At 25.2% G+C, this 19365-nt stretch overlaps 1 protein-coding gene across 1 annotated transcript; it reads right to left on the reverse strand.

Moving 5' to 3' along the window:
• Positions 1-8171: 8171 nt before the first annotated feature.
• LOC125576510 (E3 ubiquitin-protein ligase SINA-like 10) lies at positions 8172-9624 on the reverse strand. The gene is made up of 2 exons (XM_048736752.1): positions 9146-9624; positions 8172-8958 (listed from the first exon to the last, which is right to left on the reverse strand). Exons 1-2 carry the CDS (start codon positions 9275-9277, stop codon positions 8272-8274), a joined length of 819 nt encoding a protein of 272 aa, XP_048592709.1. The 5' UTR covers positions 9278-9624; the 3' UTR covers positions 8172-8271.
• Positions 9625-19365: the final 9741 nt, after the last annotated feature.

Genomic DNA, 19365 nt, shown 5'->3' on the forward strand with positions numbered 1-19365 from the left:
GAATTTCAAAAAACATATTGCTATCAAATAATTATTTTTAGTTATTAATGAATATTATTAAAATTGCTATTTTTACAATTCATATCAATACTAATTTTACACTTCTTTTGTTAGTTAAATAATTTTTATCATCATGTTCATCACCAAATACTCTCTTAAAAATAATATCAAATAAAGTTTTACAATTCTCTTTTGGTTAGGACTTAAAAATATTATACAAATTTCTTTGGTTAAGGATTTTTTTTTATAAAAAAGGAAAACAACTATAAAATATTATTTTGCAGTTTTGTAGGATTTTAGAAAAGGAAATTAATATTACATAATCTTGTACAATTATATTTTGTCTAGGATTTAAAAATAAATAAAATTTCTATCAAATAACTATTTCCAGTTAATGTTAACTATTTTTAAAAGTTGCAAATTTTAAAATTCTTTTTTTTCAATAACCTTAATATCTTTACAATTTTTCTTGTTAATTGAAGTAAAAATTATTATTAAATAAAATTTTACAATTCTCTCTGGTCACGATTTAAACAAAAAGAAATTTTTTTAATTGGTAATATTAGAAAAGAATTTTCTTTTAGAAATTTCTTTTATTATGCTTTTAGGAAAATAAGAAGTTATTTTCACATAATGAAAGTTTTTATTGACGTATTCACAATCTAATTTTTTTAATTGACACATATCACAATCATATCAGGTGAAATATTTAAAGTTAATTTTGGTTTATATTCATAACACAAAATTATTAAAAATTAAAGTTAGTTAATTATAAGAAAAATAAGATTATTTTTACGTTTTTATTTTATCTGGACTTTTAAAAAGGAATTTAATAAAAAAAAAATTCTTTTAGATTTTTATACAACTATTTTATTTTTAATAGAAAAATTATGTTTAATTATTTATATGTTTTGTCTTATACATACAAACACATATTTATCATATTTACACATACTCATGTACGCCAATAACATCAAAATTAAAAGTTATGATAGCATCATAAGATGTAATAAGGATAATAAAAAGTTGAGTTGTATCAAAAAATTAAAAGAAAATACTCATGTAATACTTTTCATGTAAATACTATTGTGTTTTGTAAAATAATATGTGGAAGCTTAAACCTAAATATAGATTTGAATATTTGTAGCTATTTTGTCATAATTTTTTAACATACAATTATCTATTAAAAAGGAAATTTATTTACTTATAAGAAAATAATAAGATTACTTTTACAATTTTCTTTTAATTATGCTTTTAAAAAAGTAATATTATTTATTTTAAAATTAGTTTTTTCATGTTTTTATTAAATAATTTATTGTACTTGTAGGAATTTACAATTTGTTTTTGTTTAACATTTTTTTCTGAAAATTTAATGTTTATCTTTTATAATTCTCACTCTTTCGTATATTTTAAAAAAAACATTATAATGAAAAATAATAATAATAATAACAATTATAACAATAAGTAATAATAACAATAATAATAAGACTGTAAAAAATATTAATAGTAATTATCCTTTTAAAAACTTTTTAACCAAAAAATTGTAAAAGAGTGTTTAATGTTAATTTTCTTTCATTAAAATCGGATTTTTTTAATACTGTTAAAAAAAATTGTAAAAGAGTGTTTAATGTTAATTTTCCTTTATTAAAATCTGATTTTTTTTTGAAAAAAGTTATATAATTTTCGTTTTTAGTGTATACCAAAAACGACTTGTACAAATAATTTATTATTTTAGTGTATATATTTTTATTTAATAGAATTGTTTTCTTAGTTTTAATGAAAATATAATTATAAAATATTATATTGAAATTGGTTCTTCAAAATTGATGATTAACATGATTGTTGCACATGGTCATTATTTTTCTAAAAACATTTATGTGTTAAACTATATCATAATCAAAAATATATATACTAAAATAATAAAAAAGGATTTTTCTTAAAAATAAGAAAAAAATTATATTAAATAATTTGTTTTCAAATCTATTTTTTAGGATTTTGAAAAAAGGAAATTTTCTAAAACAATTACTACTAACTATTTTTTAAATCTTTTTTACTCTTAAATAATTTTTTAAGTAGTTTTTTTCAAAAATCGTTTTATTATCTTAATATATATATATATATTTTTAGTCATTGTATATTTAAACACATGTCACAATATTAGAAGGAAAATTATTATCAAATAATCTTTTGCAATTATCTTTTGAGTAAGATCTTAAACAAAGGAAAATTACTATTAAATAATATATATAATAAGATTTTTAATAAATTCGTTTTTGTTAATATCTTAGTATATATGTTTTTAATTATGAGATAAATTAACACATGTCACAATCTTAAATATATTATTGACATGTGTCGCTAGGGGTGTTCAATCCGGATATCGGTTCGGTTTCGGCTCGGTTTTTTTCGGTTTTCGGTATTTCGGTTAGTAAAATATAACTACCATTCTAAATCCATATTTACTTCGGTTCGGTTCGGTTTATATACTGTCGGTTTTCGGTTTATTCGGTTTTATACCAAAAAAATATAATTATTTTGTTTGAGATCATATTATATGAATTTTAGAGTCATATTGTCAACACAGTCATTTATTAAAAATATATTACATGTTCAAATAAATGAACAAAAAAGTAAAAATGCTTCTACCATCAAATAAAATAATCAAATCTATAACTAAAATCAAAGCTTGAAATTTTGAAAATAAAAATATGAAACAAAACAGAAACATGAAAGAAAAGTTTTTCCACTCTTCCATATTTAGTGTTCATTAAAGTCATGTTTTTTCAATTGAAAATTTTCCATTAATTATTGTCCATCAAATTTATAATCTTCATATTAATTTAGTGAAGACTAAAATAAATCAAAAAGATCAAAAAAAGACTTAGAAAATAAGATGTCTGAATTGCGATGTATTAGTTATAGTTCAAGTGTTTTACAAATTAAGGTTTTTATTACTATAAAATTATGGTAATAGTTATTAACACAAATTTAACTTATGTAACAAATAGATTTTCATGTATTGTTATAAAATAGATACATATTTACATGTTTCTACTTTTAATCGGTTTTGTTCGGTTTATTCGGTTTAATCGGTTATATACCAAACCATATCCAAATCCTACGGTTTTTATAAAATTATATCCATTCGGTTTATATGGTATATACCAAAACCAAACCATATTGTCTATTTCGGTTCGGTTCGGTTCGGTACGGTTCGGTTTTACCATATTGAACAGCCTTATGTGTCGCGATCATATTAATTAGCAACTTTGAAGAACTAAGCTTTATATAATAAAATAAATTCGTTTTTGTTAATATCTTAGTATATATGTTTTTAATTATGAGATAAGTTAACACATGTCATAATCTTAAATATATTATTGACATGTGTCGCGATCATATTAATTAGCAACTTTGAAGAAACAAGCTTTATATAATAAGATTTGGTTTAAATTTTAATATTTAAGGGTGTGTACGTCGGATTAGAGTTTGAGAGTTAGAGCAATTTTTTTTTTGTAAAATGAAGGTTATTTTGGAAAGTTTTTCTTTTGTATGCTATTTTTACAATATATTTTTAAAAGGTGCTATTTTGGATATTTGTCATTTTTATTAAATCGAATTAGGAAAATGATAATATTCAAAATATTTAATATTTAATTTAAGAAAGAAACAAAGTCAATATTGTTATTAAAAATCTTGGATGGGACTTGGTAATTTATTTTTAGTGAACGTATCTCTATAATATTATTTGAGAAATCACTTTTTTAGGTGTCGCGCTCACTTTAACTCTCACGGTGGTTGATTACTACGATACCCCTAATGAAATAAAAAGGTACATTTAAATATTATTTTTTTACTTTTTTAAATTTTTCAAATAACTATATAAATAAAAAAGAAACATTTATAAAGTTTTAAAAATAATTTAAAAACGAAAAAATATATGTATATATAATATGATTTCATATAAAAAGGAAAGTTCACAAATCTCTAATATTCCATTTAAAAGATATCTTTAAGTAAAAGAAATATACTTTTGAAGTAATAAAATACTTTTTGGGAAATTGCCACAAATAGCACATTTATAGTACCACTTTTCATGTTTACACTAACCACTTTTACCCTCACTTTTAGTGAAGGGTAAAAGACAATTATACCCTTAGGGTTAACTAATCTAGACTTAGGTTTAGAGTTGAGGGGTGAGATAGGGTTTTGGAATATGAAATTTAGGATTCTAATAAATATATAAATAAATACTTAAAATATATAAAAAAATTTAAAAAATAGTTTCAAACATAATTTTTGTTTTCCAAAAAGAAATTTGAAAAAAAGAACATTTCAAAAAAAATTATAAAAAAATTCGAATTTGAAAAAGCATAATTCGAAAACATAAAAAAAAAATTTCTTTTTTTTTTATTTTTTTATTTTTTTTATTTTTTTATTTTTTATTTATTATTTTTTTATTTATTATTTATTTTTTATTTATTTTTAATTTTTAATTTTTTTTATTTTTTTTTTATTTTTCATTTTTTGTTTTTTTATTTAAATAATAATTTATTATATATATAAATAACAATGGTATAATAATCTTTTACCACTTAATGAAGAATGTATTTTTGAAAAGGGCAATTGTCAATAATAGCACCTTTTGAAGTTTATGTCTCAAAAATAGCACTAGAAGGAGAAAGTCACAAAAATGACATTCATTAAAGGGTAAAATATCCCTAATACTCTTGGTTTAAAATTAAATAAACAAACAAAAATAAATAAAAATAAATAAAATAAAAATTAAAAAAATGAAAAAAAGATTTTTTTTTTATAGTTTCAGATTATATGTTTTCAGATTCGAAATTTTTACAATTTTTTTTTTCGAATTTTTTTTTTTTTATTTTTTTTTTCAAATTTTCTTTTTTTATAATTTAAAAATACTTTTTAAAACTGTTTTTAAAATTTTTATTTTTTATTTTAATATTTTTTTTTATAAAATTTTAAATCCTAATTCCAAAACCCCACTCCTTAACTCTAAACCCTAAAGTTTGGATTAATTAACCTAAGGGGTATAAGTGTATATTTACCTCTTTAATGAAACCTATTTTTGTGACTTTGAACCTTGAGTGCTACTTTGAGAACATAAACTTAGTTTGGTGCTATCCTAGTCTTTTTCTCTTTTGAAAATGTCTTATTAATGGTGGTACCATGAAAGTGGTAAACATGTAATTTCTCCATATTTTTGTATCTACATCTTCTTAGATGAAAAATTATATTTGTATATAATGTGATTTCATAAAAACAAAAGTTCACACAAATGATCTTGATATTAGAAAAAGAAATATTTTTATTTTAAAACATAATTTTACACAATACAAATATATATTTTCAAAGTGATTGAATTTTTTATATATATATCTATATATTTTATTAGATGATTATATAAAATAATTAAGTAACATAAATGTATATAGGTTTAATTGACAAAAAAATAATTTATTATTATTATTATTGAAATGTTTTTTTAATGTTTTTTTCATATATTTAGTTTACTATACAATTATAGGAAAATAAATAAATTTTATTTTACTTATATAATATAATTTATAAAATACAATCACATTTTTACTGCATATTTTAAGAGATATTGAAAAAACTAAAAATAAATTTTAGCAATAAACATATTAACAAATGAACATATTAGCAACTAATCCAACTTATATCTAAAATCATAGATGTAACTACAATAAAAATGTATAATTTATTAGCAACTAATCCAACTTATATATAAAATCATAAAATCTTAGATGTAACTACAATAATAATGTATAATTTATTTATTTTGTTTATATAATAATAATTTATTTATTTTATACATTTAAATTATATGATGACTTAAAACATATTAACAAATGATAAATAAAATATTAACTCACTGTTACAATTTAGATCTTTTGTACAATTTATATATATGCATGAGACTTTAGAATATTATCATTATATTAATTTATGTAATTTGGAATCAGACATTTTAGTTTATTTTTTATTTCATTCTAATCGCAACATATCTTAAATTATACATAATCTTAATAAAATATACTTATCTATTTAAGACAACAACCAACCTAAAATGCAAATAAGAAAATTTATCAAAAATTAGTATATTTACAAGAAATAAATATTATAGTTGAATTCAAACAAAATAGACATAATCCAATATGTCTAAATGACAACTAAATTGACTGTAAAAACAACAAAACCAATTAGATAAATATTTAATTAAAATAATATAATATAATTAATATAAATTATGCATACAAATTTAAAATTAATTTAAAATTAAAATTAAATATAAATATCAATTAATTATTATATTATATTTATTTTATAAATATTTATGTTTGTGCATGAGCACAGGAAAATCACTTAGTTTATTTGTAAATAACAAGTTAAAAAAAAATGAATAGTATGTCAACGTAAACATTTAATAAGAATGCTAAATTCATCAACATTATCGATATATTCACTCTTTTGGATAAGAACTTTGCTTTGGTGTTTTCTTATATACCATGTTCTCTTAATCGCATAGCATGCAAATACTTTTTAAGAAGAAAAAGATAGCGAAACTGGCGGTGGGAGATTGGCAGAGAAGAAGAAGACAAGGAGGAAGATACAGTTGGCTATGGAATATTATGGTTCATAATGCAACCACAACATATAATTGAAATGAGCCACACACTCACACACACGCTTTAATTATACATAAGAGAGTGATCGAGCACCACTACATTTCTTTTCTTGCTTCGTTGTAAAGCCGACTTTATATTATTATCATCTGTTTTATATAAAATAGTAATGGATTCTAATAATATATATAAACAGAATGGGTCAATCTTATAAATACATGGACATTACTATGTCAAAATTAGGTAACTGTTTGTTCTGGCCGGAACTATTATGAAATTATAAAAGATTATCATCATCAATCATCGATTGGTATGTAATCTTTTAGTTTAAAAATTCATCTCTATATTCGTATAAAATGGGTAATATAAAAGAATATATGTCAACCAAAAAAAAAATAACTTGAAGAATAGACTCATCCACCGAAGTCTATGTACCTCTTTCCAGGACCACTAAGCTTATCTCGTTTGATTTGTTCCCAAACGGATTCAATTGTGTTTTTGCATAAGAAGGACAATTGTCGTCGACGTTCAAAACATCTATTGTACGCCAGCAATACCGTTCCAAACTGTTTCTCATTAACTAGTCATCGTTCTTGAATGGATTTGGGACCGATCGAAACAGGTCTTATACGACTTTTAGCAATTTTGGTTTGAACCCAAATCATCATTGACTAATACTAACACAAACCACTAAGATGAATGCTTAGTCTATGTTTTCTTTACCTTTCCGGTATGTTTTTAGAAACATGAATTTGGTTTTTTCTATTCAGTACTCAAATTCGTACTAATATGTACAGTCGTTTAAAACAATAACGAGACAATCTCAAGCAATTGGGGCAGAACCCCTAATTACTTCATGATAACAACACTATGTACCCTATTAAATGAAATAACAAAATCCTATCCCAAAAGCTATCAAACACACAAAACGAACCAAAAATCGACAAATCATGACAACAAGAAAATCTTAAATGAAGCTAAAAACATCTCGTTTGACACGTAAGATTGCGTCGTTTCTGCTCCAAACCAAAGCCATGAAAAGCACTGTAAAAAATACTGATGTTACAAAAGAACCTGGTCATATACCATTTGTTGGGAAAAAATCCTATCTTCGATAGATTAAAAAAGAAAATAAAAATAACTTTTATTTTGGAAGAGAATTTTAGTACAAGACTTTGCTTTTTTTTACATTCTCTAAGTTATGTTTGTTACTCACTTGCATTTGCATTGATTTTACAAGTGCCACTGAATTTTTATTTATACAAATAATGACTTAAACAATAACTATTTCTGAAACTCTTTAATCGTCATTCTCCGTAGTTCTCCATCTTCTCAATGTTTCTAGAACATCTTTATTTGTAGACTTTTCTTTTGGAATGATATATAGATAATCCAGCAGTACATTTGGTGTCCAATAACTTTAGACCTTTAGAGTTTAGCAATTTATTACCAGGGCATGTAAATCAGCCTCGTGTTGTAAGCTTAAAACATGGAAGATTATTTTTAAAAATCTAATTCCTTAGTAGCGCGCAACGTTATAGGATTACAAAACAACCACATTAGTAGACACACGGGACAAACACTGCGCAGTACAAAGCACTCAAGCACGAATAAAACTATCCATGCCACGGCTGAAACAAATATCAATACCGAAGCTCCAGTCAGTAAGCATTAACATATGCGAGGGAATCAACATAAAACTATCCTTGGGCTCTTCATGAATCTTCTTCTGGATTTCCCTAACCGTGAATGCCTGCTTTAGTTTGATACAAGGATCAATTATCACATCCATACAGCAGGAGAATCTTCCGAGCCCATGCGCCGATGGTGCAATGCAGTTCACGCTGACAGCCAAACCATACGATTTGCGAAAAGCTTGAACCACAAACAGTTCCCCATCTTTCTTTTCCTGAAAACAGACAATCTTCTCGCTCGAGCCCATGACAAGGGTTAAAGGAGTATCAAACACAATCGGAATTACATGGTCCTTGTGTTTAGCACGAATGTGGTTGCGGAGATTTTTGTCTGAGCCAACATAGTTGCAATCATTCAAGGGCACGGGGCAGAAACAAGGGGCGAAAAGACACTGCTTCTCATGGCTAGAGCGATTTCCAAACGAGGTATTTTCTTTACACCCGTATTTGGAATTTGGGCATGACACTCTACATGCTTCAATGACTCTCTCCATGGCTCTGCAACGACTGTACCCATTCGGTGATTTACAGGACGGGCAAATCTTCTTCACTTTTTCGCAGCACTGAGAACAGGCTAGATGGCCATTTTCACACTACAAAAAGAATCACAAAAATGGTTTAACTAATTGACCTACTCTCCCTTGGAAAAACAAATGAAATAATAAGAATTCTCTCTATACAAACCCAATGAGAAATAAATGTCAACATTTCGTACGATTGAGAGTCTAGCAAGATTCAACGATACTATATAGAGTTGTGAATCATGAAGAAGGACAAAACCTGAAATATAGGAATCTTCAGGGGCTCGCAGCAAATAGGGCATTCGAGAACATCTGGATCCAACAGAGTCAGGGAAACGGGTGTAGTGCTACTACTTTGATTCTCAGCGGACGGAGTTTGTTGCTCAGCCATGTTACATTAGAAAGATCCGTGAATAGTGATTTGGAGATATAAATAAGAGAGATGGCTAAACCCTAAGAGTTTTTAGTTTCCGACTTCCAAAAATTTTTTCCTTGAAAAAAGAAGGAAATTGAATCTAATATGAGTACATTTTTCTTGGAAACAGGCAAACAGCTATCAGCTATGCATATAATTTGGTTGAGGTTTCCCAAGAGTTTATTTGTTCCTTTAAACCCTAAACGGCTAAAAAAAAAAAACTTCTTTAAAATTATAGTACTAAAAAAATTAAAAAATAAAACTTCTCTATTAAGGAAATTAATAAAAACAAGAACCGTAATCAAAGAAATGAAAATTCAAAACGGAACTTTAACCAAATTATTTAGGCGTACTAGACCAAACAAAACTAATTATAATTTGTCATTTATTAAAATTCTAAATTTATGCATTTATAGAATTTGAATAACTGTTTTACTTTTTTTTTAACAAATAATAACTGTTTTACATTAGACTAAATTGGTAAAAAAACATTTCAGATTTCAATATTGAACTTTAACAAAATTATAAAATGATTTCGCTGTAATTATTATTTATAAAAACGGATACTGGTTTGTAGGGGGAGACTGTAATAGCCGAAAAGCCGGATTAATTGGCAAATTTGGTAGAAAACTAATTGTTCTGACAAACACGCACGGGCTAGACACGCAACTGTTGCTAGGCACGCAATTGTTGCTTCAATGGCTTAGTTTTCCCTTTTTGAACTTTGATGGCTTAATTTTTTTTGAAATGTGAAATAAATTAACCAACATAACTAAATTTTGTTAAGTTTTTAATACACGAACTTTTTAATACCAATTTAATAGTTCAAAAAATTATCTTATTCATTTTTAAAAATTAATTTTTAAAACTTTGCTCATTTAATATTTAAAATATGTTTATTTTAGTTAAAATATTGATAATTTTCAAAGAAAAATTTAAAAGTTTCTCAAATTTTAAAAAAAAATTAAATATTTTTTTAAAAAAAAAATTTAAAATTTTTTTTTTTAAAAAAAAATTAAATTTTAGGAGTATAAATAACTAAACTTCGGATAAAATTTGAAAATCTAGAAAAACTTGGATCGTCTTTGAGATTCATTTTGATATTTGCTTCTATTATACCCACATGTCGCGTCTCTACCTCTTCTATGAATGATGTTGGCCTTTGAATAAAACTCAAGCCCCATTCCCTTTGTTGAACTTCTTCTTTCAGAAGGATATCATTGATAGTATTTGTAGTAACTAAGCGTTCTCTTCGGTGTTGGATTGTGCAGAGGCACAACTAGTGTGTCCCAAGTCTTTGGCAGTGAACTAACAAATAGACTGGCTTGCATTTTCTGTTCGGCCTTCATTTCGACTTTATTTAGATAATTTTATGAGTTTTTTTTAATTGTTTCAAGTTTTCTATGATTCCAAATATAAATTTAAGTTTTCTATAATTCCAAATATGTATAAGTATAGACATGTTCAAAAAACAAATTAGCCGATGGCTTACAGATTACTACAACCACTTTTCTATTTAGAATACTCCATGTCTTTGTCATATTTTCTTTTTGTCTAGTCTTTCATGATGGTGGATTCATGCAAATTCTTGCGATAAAGAGTATTTTCTATCATCGGTTTCTAATAAAAGTAATTTTCCTTCAAAGGAAATGATAATAGCCATCTTCGATTCTTCATTCGCACGAGAAATCTGGTGATGGTAGACCATCACCAATGTATTTTGCTATTTTCACCTTTAAAATAGAGGAACTCTATAATAGAGGTGCGATATGCTCCAATGTATTTCTCTATAATAATAATCTCCAATTATAGAGTAAAAAATAGAGCAATGCTATTTCTTCCTCTATAAATAGAGGAAAATATAGAGATCTCTATTATAGAGGAAGAAATAGAGGTGGGTTGGAGCAATTTCACCTCTAAATGCTATTATAGAGGTGAAAATAGCAATGGGTTGGAGATGCACTTACAAAAGATGAGAAAGAAACAATTTAGAATTTGAAAATAACTTTTATTTTGGAGAGGGTTTAAGTACCGAGAATAACCACCAACACTTTTATTTATAACTTAAACATTGTCTAATCTCCTTTTCGCTGTTTTCTAAAATCGTCCCTATTAGACTTTTCTTTTGGGATGATGTAGAGAAGAGATCATCCAACAGTAAATTTAGTGTCCTATAACTTTAGGCTTTTATTTGTGGCATTCGTCCTTCGAATAGCTATGGCATATATTTTGTTGCTATTTAGCCACAAAAAAATCACATGATAAATACAAATTTCTGTTTTTTTTTAAAACATAGCTGTTTTGTGATTTTTGGCCAGAAAACGCTAGCCACATAATTTTTATTGCTGAATTGTGGCTAAACACAATTTTTCTTGTAGAGATTCTCCAATAAGATATGTCTATGTTCTTTTCTTACATGATACTGATACTGTTACTGGTAGTCTGGTCTTCCACAATATTGGTTTTTCTGGTCTTCCACGAAAAATGAAAATTGGGGGCACAAAGAAGTTTTTCTTGTTGCTTCTTTCTCATCCGCCGTGCCCCCAATTTCTGACTTTTTCTTTTACTATTGCTAGAGTGTTAGTTTCTGCTTCTATTGCTTCAGTTCTTCGATCATTGTTTTCGTATGTGACTAACATGACTACTTTATTATTTCCCAAATTTATAGAAAAACCAGAAAATTATGATGATAGCAGTACCATGTATTGACATTGTAATTAAGGACTTAGGAATCGTTACCAATTTGCTTTTCTATTGTATTCACTGTTCACCAAACTTAATGATAGTAAATTATTTATAGAATATTGCAGTAAATTTTAATGATATTTCATTGTTAATTGGTCACTGAATCACGTTTTGTTTTATGCTTTTGTTTATCCACACTAAGAGCATAGTTTGATTTTCTATTATATGATTTTAAATGACATATATACAAGGGCATATTTTTTTGAACTGGTTTAGGACATTATAAAATGTTAGACTGCCACTGCCATCGGCTTTCAATAAGAGTAGTCATCTTCCATGATTTTGAACATGTCATCTTTGTACGTAGTAGTAACCTACATTCAGGCAAATACGCAGTGCAAAAGAATGGCACCATGCTCTAGCGTCTACCTCACAGCCTCGACCCTCATTGACCCACGTTCCGATCCCACCCATTCACTCCACAAGTGTACTATGTTTTACCGATGCAGCTTGGCACGCTACTTCATCCAGAGCAGGCTGCGGCTGGATCTTCATCTCCCAACAGGACGAACACCTGCACCAGGGTACAATGACATTTGAGAACACATCTTCTTCTCTAGTAGCTGAAGCGCTAACTATTAGATCGGCTCTACTCAACGCCCTCGAAGCCGGTTTTACAAGAATTTGTATCAAAAAAAATTGTCAAGCACTTGTTGCTCTTATCAACTCAAAGAACCACCCGAAGGATCTCTACAGAATCTACCGGGATATTGAGCATCTATCCCTTTCTTTTTATCGTATTGCTTTTTCTTATGTTTCCAGAAACTTGAACTCTTTGGCTGATTCACTTGCTAAATCAGCATTGTACTTGACTACCACCAACTATTCTTACTTGGGCTGCAGTTTTAATATATGCTATGTTTGTGTTAAAAAAAAAAGTAACCTACATTCAGGCCTGTGCATAATTTTAAAAGTCCTTTTCCACAAAAAAGACAATAACTAGAATTTTTGTTTGTAAAATAGTTGGATGAGTGCTTTTGCTCCTTTCGCACATGTTAAGAGCCGACTCTTTGTATTGTAAAATATCAATATGTATAAGTTTTTATCTGAAAGAAAAAGTTTTATCTGCTAAGGAAAAGTGTTGATTTTGTTTTAGATTGCCTATAACTCAAATCATGGTTGTGAAAGTAAGAACTAAGAATATTATTGTCATACATCGGGCTTTTAAATTTGTTTTTGGTTTAGGGTTTTAGTAGGGTCGGTTTTCGTAATGTGGTCTTTGATCACAAATTCAAATAACATAATGAAAATTAAATGTAAACTAGATTTTGACCACATCCAAACATGTTTTTTTTTCTTTACTAAAATATTTTAGTTTATATAACAAAACTGATCAATAACTTAATGTAATTTAGTGTTATATATATTATATAACTATAATTCCTATGTTTATGTGGTTTATATATTAAACTATAAATATAAATTTATATTTTTGTAACAACATTTATTTTGAAAAAAACTATTATGTAACAATACTACTTTACAATATTTTTTTTTTATAAATTTGAAATTTGAAACTTATGGACGTAAATTAAATTGGACCTGTATTTAATAGAGAAGAATTTTTTTGACACACTGTTAAAAAAAATAATAAAGAAACTATAATACATTGTACTTCAGAATAATTTTGTTGTAAAGATCTTATTTGATAAATTTCTTAAAATACACTAAGGTGGGTGATTTTTTTAATTGAAATAGAAATGGATCTTTCTAATTATAGTTTTTGGTAATTAAAATTTAAATTAAGTACTTTTGAAAATGAAATTTAAAATCCTTATGTAAAGAGATTTAAAAGATTTTTTTTAGAATTTTCTTAAAAACATTTATTTGTATTTCAAATAAAAAGATCAAGATTTAAAAATATTATAATTGAGTCATGTAAAATTTGATAAAATTTTAAAGAATTGTCCAAATTAAAAAATCACTTATGAAAGAAGTATAAGAGTATAATAAATATTATTAAAGATACATATCAATCAGTATTAAATGTTCAAAGTATAAGAGTATTATAAATTAATATACAAAAAAGTATGAAAGTAACATAAATTATTTACGTGTATATGCTTCTGCATATTTGCTACTTCTTTAATCTACATACATCGATTGTCTTATAGGTTGTTGTATCAAATGATCTAAAAAGCTATATGAATATATGTATTATTGTTCTCTTGAACTGTAGATGAAAAGATACGTTTTATAATGTTATTTTTTAATTAAAATGGATAAATTTTAGGTACAATTAAATCAGAAAATTAAATATCACACGTTAAAATAAAAAAAAGAAGCATCTGTTTAATAAAGAAATCAAGAAAAAATTTCATTAACAATACTTTTAATTAGTTGTTTAGCGAAAATAAAAGACTAAAAATGCAGTCACGGTTATTGTTATGATGTTATTATACAAATAGAAAAAATCATTAAAATAACTATTTAGAAGATTGTCTAACATAGATAATAACACATCAAAAAAATTATGACTTATATTCTAATACATAAAATTACCTTTTCACAGATTTTTTATTTTTTACTTAGAACGACAACATCAGTTTAGACAGTGCAAATCAAGTGAATAATATAATGTTGTATGGCTTAAATGTGGTTTTGTAAAAAACAATATATTGTAGAATATGAATAGATGAAGTAAATAACGGTGCCTAATAAAGCTTGAGAAGTTATAATATATATATATATATATATATATATATATATATATATGTATATATATTTAACATCTTACGAAAAATATAAAAAGTTATCAAAATAACATGCGGTGCAGAATGAATGGTAAAAATTTAGATAAACACATATTTATATATAATATGTAAAAAATATAGGTATGTATGACATACAATATTAATCATTTTGCATTATTTAAAAAAATATTTAAATGTATAGTAATAAATATTATCTTAACTAAACAACACACATTTGAAATACAATTTATGCATATATAAAGAAAATATTAATTGTTGAATATGTGTTTTTGCTTTTTTAGCAATACAAATATCAAAAATATTTTTTTGTAAAATAATATACCTACAACCACATCTTTTGACTATCTTCTCAATGCATTTCAGCACAATTATCTGTCTCTTTTTTCTATAATTTATCCGTATTTTTTATGAAAAGTAAGACAAAAAAAAAGTAAGTTTAATGGTAAGTATTTTCATTCCACGATGTATTTTTTCATCCCACTGCTTATTTCAAGGCTTTAATCTGATGTGATTTTACTAATTACTAGAGTCGGTGTCCGCGCTTCGCGCGGATAACATGTTTAATTAAAGTAAATTTATATTTTATTGCTAGTTTTTAGTTTAAGAAAGTGTAAGTTAATTTTTTTTTGTTGTAGAATTAACTATAGAGTTTTTGTTTTAATGTGATATGGTGATCAGTTTCTCTTTTCTAAACAACAGTAATTTTGAATAATATATTGTGTTGAGCAATCAATTTCCGTAGGAGAAAAAAGTATTTGAGTGTGTCTTTTTAATTGACGTTGGAAGCGGTAATGTAAATTTAAAAACAGTTGACTGATGTCGTTTGTTGTCTTGTTGTTCGATCCCATCTAATATATTAAAACAGAAGTCATGACTTTTTTTCATGTGTGATATTTTTAGTTTGGACAATTCCTAAAAAATATCATATTTTACATAAATTCATTATTATATCTTTTAATATTTTTATCTTTTGATTTGAAATACAAATGAATATATTTAAAATGTTCTAACAAAATCTTTTTAAAATCTTCTTAGAATCTTTTTAAATTTACTTTCAAAAATTAGTTAGTTTTAATTTAAATTATCATAAAATATAGTTAGAAATTAAAATTGAATATAGTTTTGGTTTATAAATGAAAATTTAAATAAATTGAAATTAATTAATTTCAAAAATACATTTACTAATAATTTTTAAAGATTTTGTTAGATATAAATATTTATTTCTATTTTAATTTTTTCAAATTTGTTTTCTAATAAAAATAAAATCATGATTTTTTGATGAGTGATATTTTTATTTGGACTATCATTTAAATTTTATATTAAATGTATATCACTAATGCTAATATATATAATATTTTTAACTACTTTAATCATAATATCTTTTATATCTTTTCATTTAAAAAAAAAAAATTAAAATTCTAACAAATCTCTTGAAAAAGATTATAATAAGATCTTAATTGTCATAAATTGAATATAAATATTTTCAACTAATTTTGTAATTAGTAAAGAAATGTTACTAAAAGAATAAAATTATATCATATTTTATCAACTTAATAATAATATCTATCATTTTAAAATAAAAACGTTATATTGAACAAAATATGATAAAATTATTTTAAATTAATAAGTTAACATATTTTATTTTCATAAATATAAAATATTTATGCTAAAATATAATATTTTGGTAGAACGGGTTAATATTAGTAAACTATATAATACATGTATAAAAATTTAACTTATCTTAAACTTTTTAATATACAGTAATTTATTATATAAAATTAATAAACATTAAAAATTACTTAAAAAATCTAGCGATTTGAATTACGGATCATGATTATAATAAATTAAATAAAAAATTGTTTTTATATATGTTGTTTTATGCATTAAAAATTTTAGTTTAGTAATCAAACACAAATTCAATAGGACAAATATATAATAAGCAACATATATATGTGATGATTTTAATTTACAGCATGAAAACTATAAAATTATTATATTTGGCATAATTATACAAACATTTAAATATGTGAGTAACACTAAAAATATATAATAATATGTAAAACAAATATGTATATATAAAAATGTGAAAATATATATCCGCACGGTTGTGCGGGTGGAAATCTAGTCTGGAGTTATGCCATCAGGCTTAGGATAGCAGTTTATTCCTCTTTTGAAAGCGTTATATGATATCAATGTTGTTGTCAAAGTAAAAACGGGATCTTGGTGTGATTGTGAGTGATAGTTTCCCTGTAATAGTGAAATATTTGTAAGCATTTAGTTTGACATAAACTTCATGTTTAGTTTATTATCTTCATGTAACCGTGAAATGATACTTGTGATGATTACGATTTGATTTTTCCTGGTAGGTATGCTATTTAACTCCTTAAAATTAGCCATTTCGTTGTCCCATGTAGTTAGACGTACCACTTTAGATCTACAAAAAATGATTGTATTATATATTGCTTGGTGAACAACAAATTTTATTTAATAAAATTAGGTTGGGCCAGTAGTATTTTGTTTGGGTCATGAGTGTTTGGTAAAGCTGGGCTGTGAAAATTAACTTAATTATTGGGCTGAAGCACGTGATCTGCTGCTCGATAAGAAAACACATGATCTGCTCTTCCCAAGTTATTTCATTATTGGCCAATCCGTGATGACATGTCAATATGATTGGTCAGGAATATTTCGTCTGACGTGGCACTCTTTAAACACTCTAAAAATAGCTCCTTTTATATAGTAGTGATATACATGGGTAGATCTAGTCATAACCAGGACCGGCTTAGATAGGGAAAAAACGTTGCGATTTTGGATCTAATCAATTTTCCTCTATTTTTTAAAAGATAAGAATTCGATTTTTTGTTAAAATACATTTATTTTCATATTAAAAATAAAAAAGGGGTCCAATATTTTTTTATATGAAATGAATTTTATTTTATCACAGTTTTTTTAATACTTTTTGTATTTTGAAAAAATATAAATATCTATCAGATTTGTTTTTTTAAATATTAGTTTGAATTTGTTTTTTTGCCCCAACGTCCATGACACCATTGATTAACTCCAGATTTTGTAGAGATAGTATATTTAGACATAAATCCTATATCTTATTTTAGTAATAATATATATAAGCATAATTTTCTTAAATTAAAATTTCTGTCCTCCAGAATCTTAAAACTGATCTGATTATACATACTCTAACTACGTGATACATTTTATTATTTTCATCAAACTCATCTTGAAACTTAAAAACCCGAATATTCTTCTTGTCACTGAAAACATTTATTATAACAAGATAAAATTAAAGTGATAACCCTAAAAAAATGGACGAGTCTTCTTCAACAGTACCCCTAATATCTGCAACTTAATTTAATTTAATTTTTTACCCCACAAACCTAATAATGAGTATAATCGTCTACAATAATGATTTCATCATCTACAATAAACATACCAAGTTTAAAAATAAAATACACATGACCATCATATATAGCTACTTTCATATTAGTTTTTGTTTAGAAATCTCCTAAAAACTTGAAATTTACATCTACAACACTGTATATAGTAGGGGTGGGCACAAATCGAGTATATGGTATTTTCGGTATATTTAGTACTCGGTTTAGCTTGTACAAGTATTAAAATTTTGGACTTATACTTGGTTTGTTAAAAACGAGTATTTATAGTTTCAAGTACTTGTGAAAAATTGATGGACTTGGTAGTTACTTGTCTTGTTTTATTATTTGTTACTTGTAAATTATTTACAAATTATTTGATAATTGTTGGTAAATTATTTGATAATTAGTTGAAATTTAAAAGTAAATAAATTTATTATATATAAATAATATGTCTTTGTCTTTATTTTGTCATTGTTTTTTTTTCTGTTTTTAGTCATTCTTAAATAGATTAAATTAAAAAAAAAATTCCAAAATTCTTATATAAATATATCATTTATGTTTGATTCACTTCTAAAAATTGAAATATGAACGAGTTGTTTTACTATAATTTAAGAAAATGTATCTTTGTTCAACTAAAAAATGAATAATAAACCAAATAATTAATTTTATTTTATGATTTTGTATTTGTATGTATTCGCAAGTAGTTTAAGTAGACTACTTGATACACATCTAGGTCAAAACAAGTATTCGACTTTAAAGATCAAATATCAACCAACCAAGTAGTAAACATAGACAAGTAACAAGTAATTATAGCCACTCATAAAATACATAAATTTTAATTAACTAATGAAATATATACTAAGTATTTAATAAATCAAATAATATATAACAAATAACTGAATAAGTAAAAGATAACAAGTAATAAACCAAATAACAAACCAAGTAGTTAAAAATTAAAATGAACTTGATACTTAACTTGTACTTGCGAGTAATAAAATCCGCTTACTTGTTACTCGACTTAATTGGAGCAAGTACTTGTTTTTTCAAACCAAATCGAGTCAAGTAGCGAGTACAAACCGAGTATCAAGCATTTGTGTCCAGCTCTAATATATAGAACTGTTAGCAAAAAATAAAGATACTATACCACTCATATATCCAAACTATTTGTAATAGATTCACTTTAGATTCGGGAGTTGCCACCTCCGATACTCCAGTGTTC

The sequence above is a fragment of the Brassica napus genome, chromosome A7 (assembly GCF_020379485.1).
Source record: "Brassica napus cultivar Da-Ae chromosome A7, Da-Ae, whole genome shotgun sequence".
Taxonomy (NCBI): domain Eukaryota; kingdom Viridiplantae; phylum Streptophyta; class Magnoliopsida; order Brassicales; family Brassicaceae; genus Brassica; species Brassica napus.

Bases quoted from the DNA above. Each gene is read 5' to 3' on its own strand.
- LOC125576510 (XM_048736752.1), bottom strand. From the start codon at position 9,277: ATGGCTGAGCAACAAACTCCGTCCGCTGAGAATCAAAGTAGTAGCACT. The intron at 8,959-9,145 runs GTTTTGTCCTTC...TTCTTTTTGTAG, and splicing joins TGAAGATTCCTATATTTCAG to TGTGAAAATGGCCATCTAGC.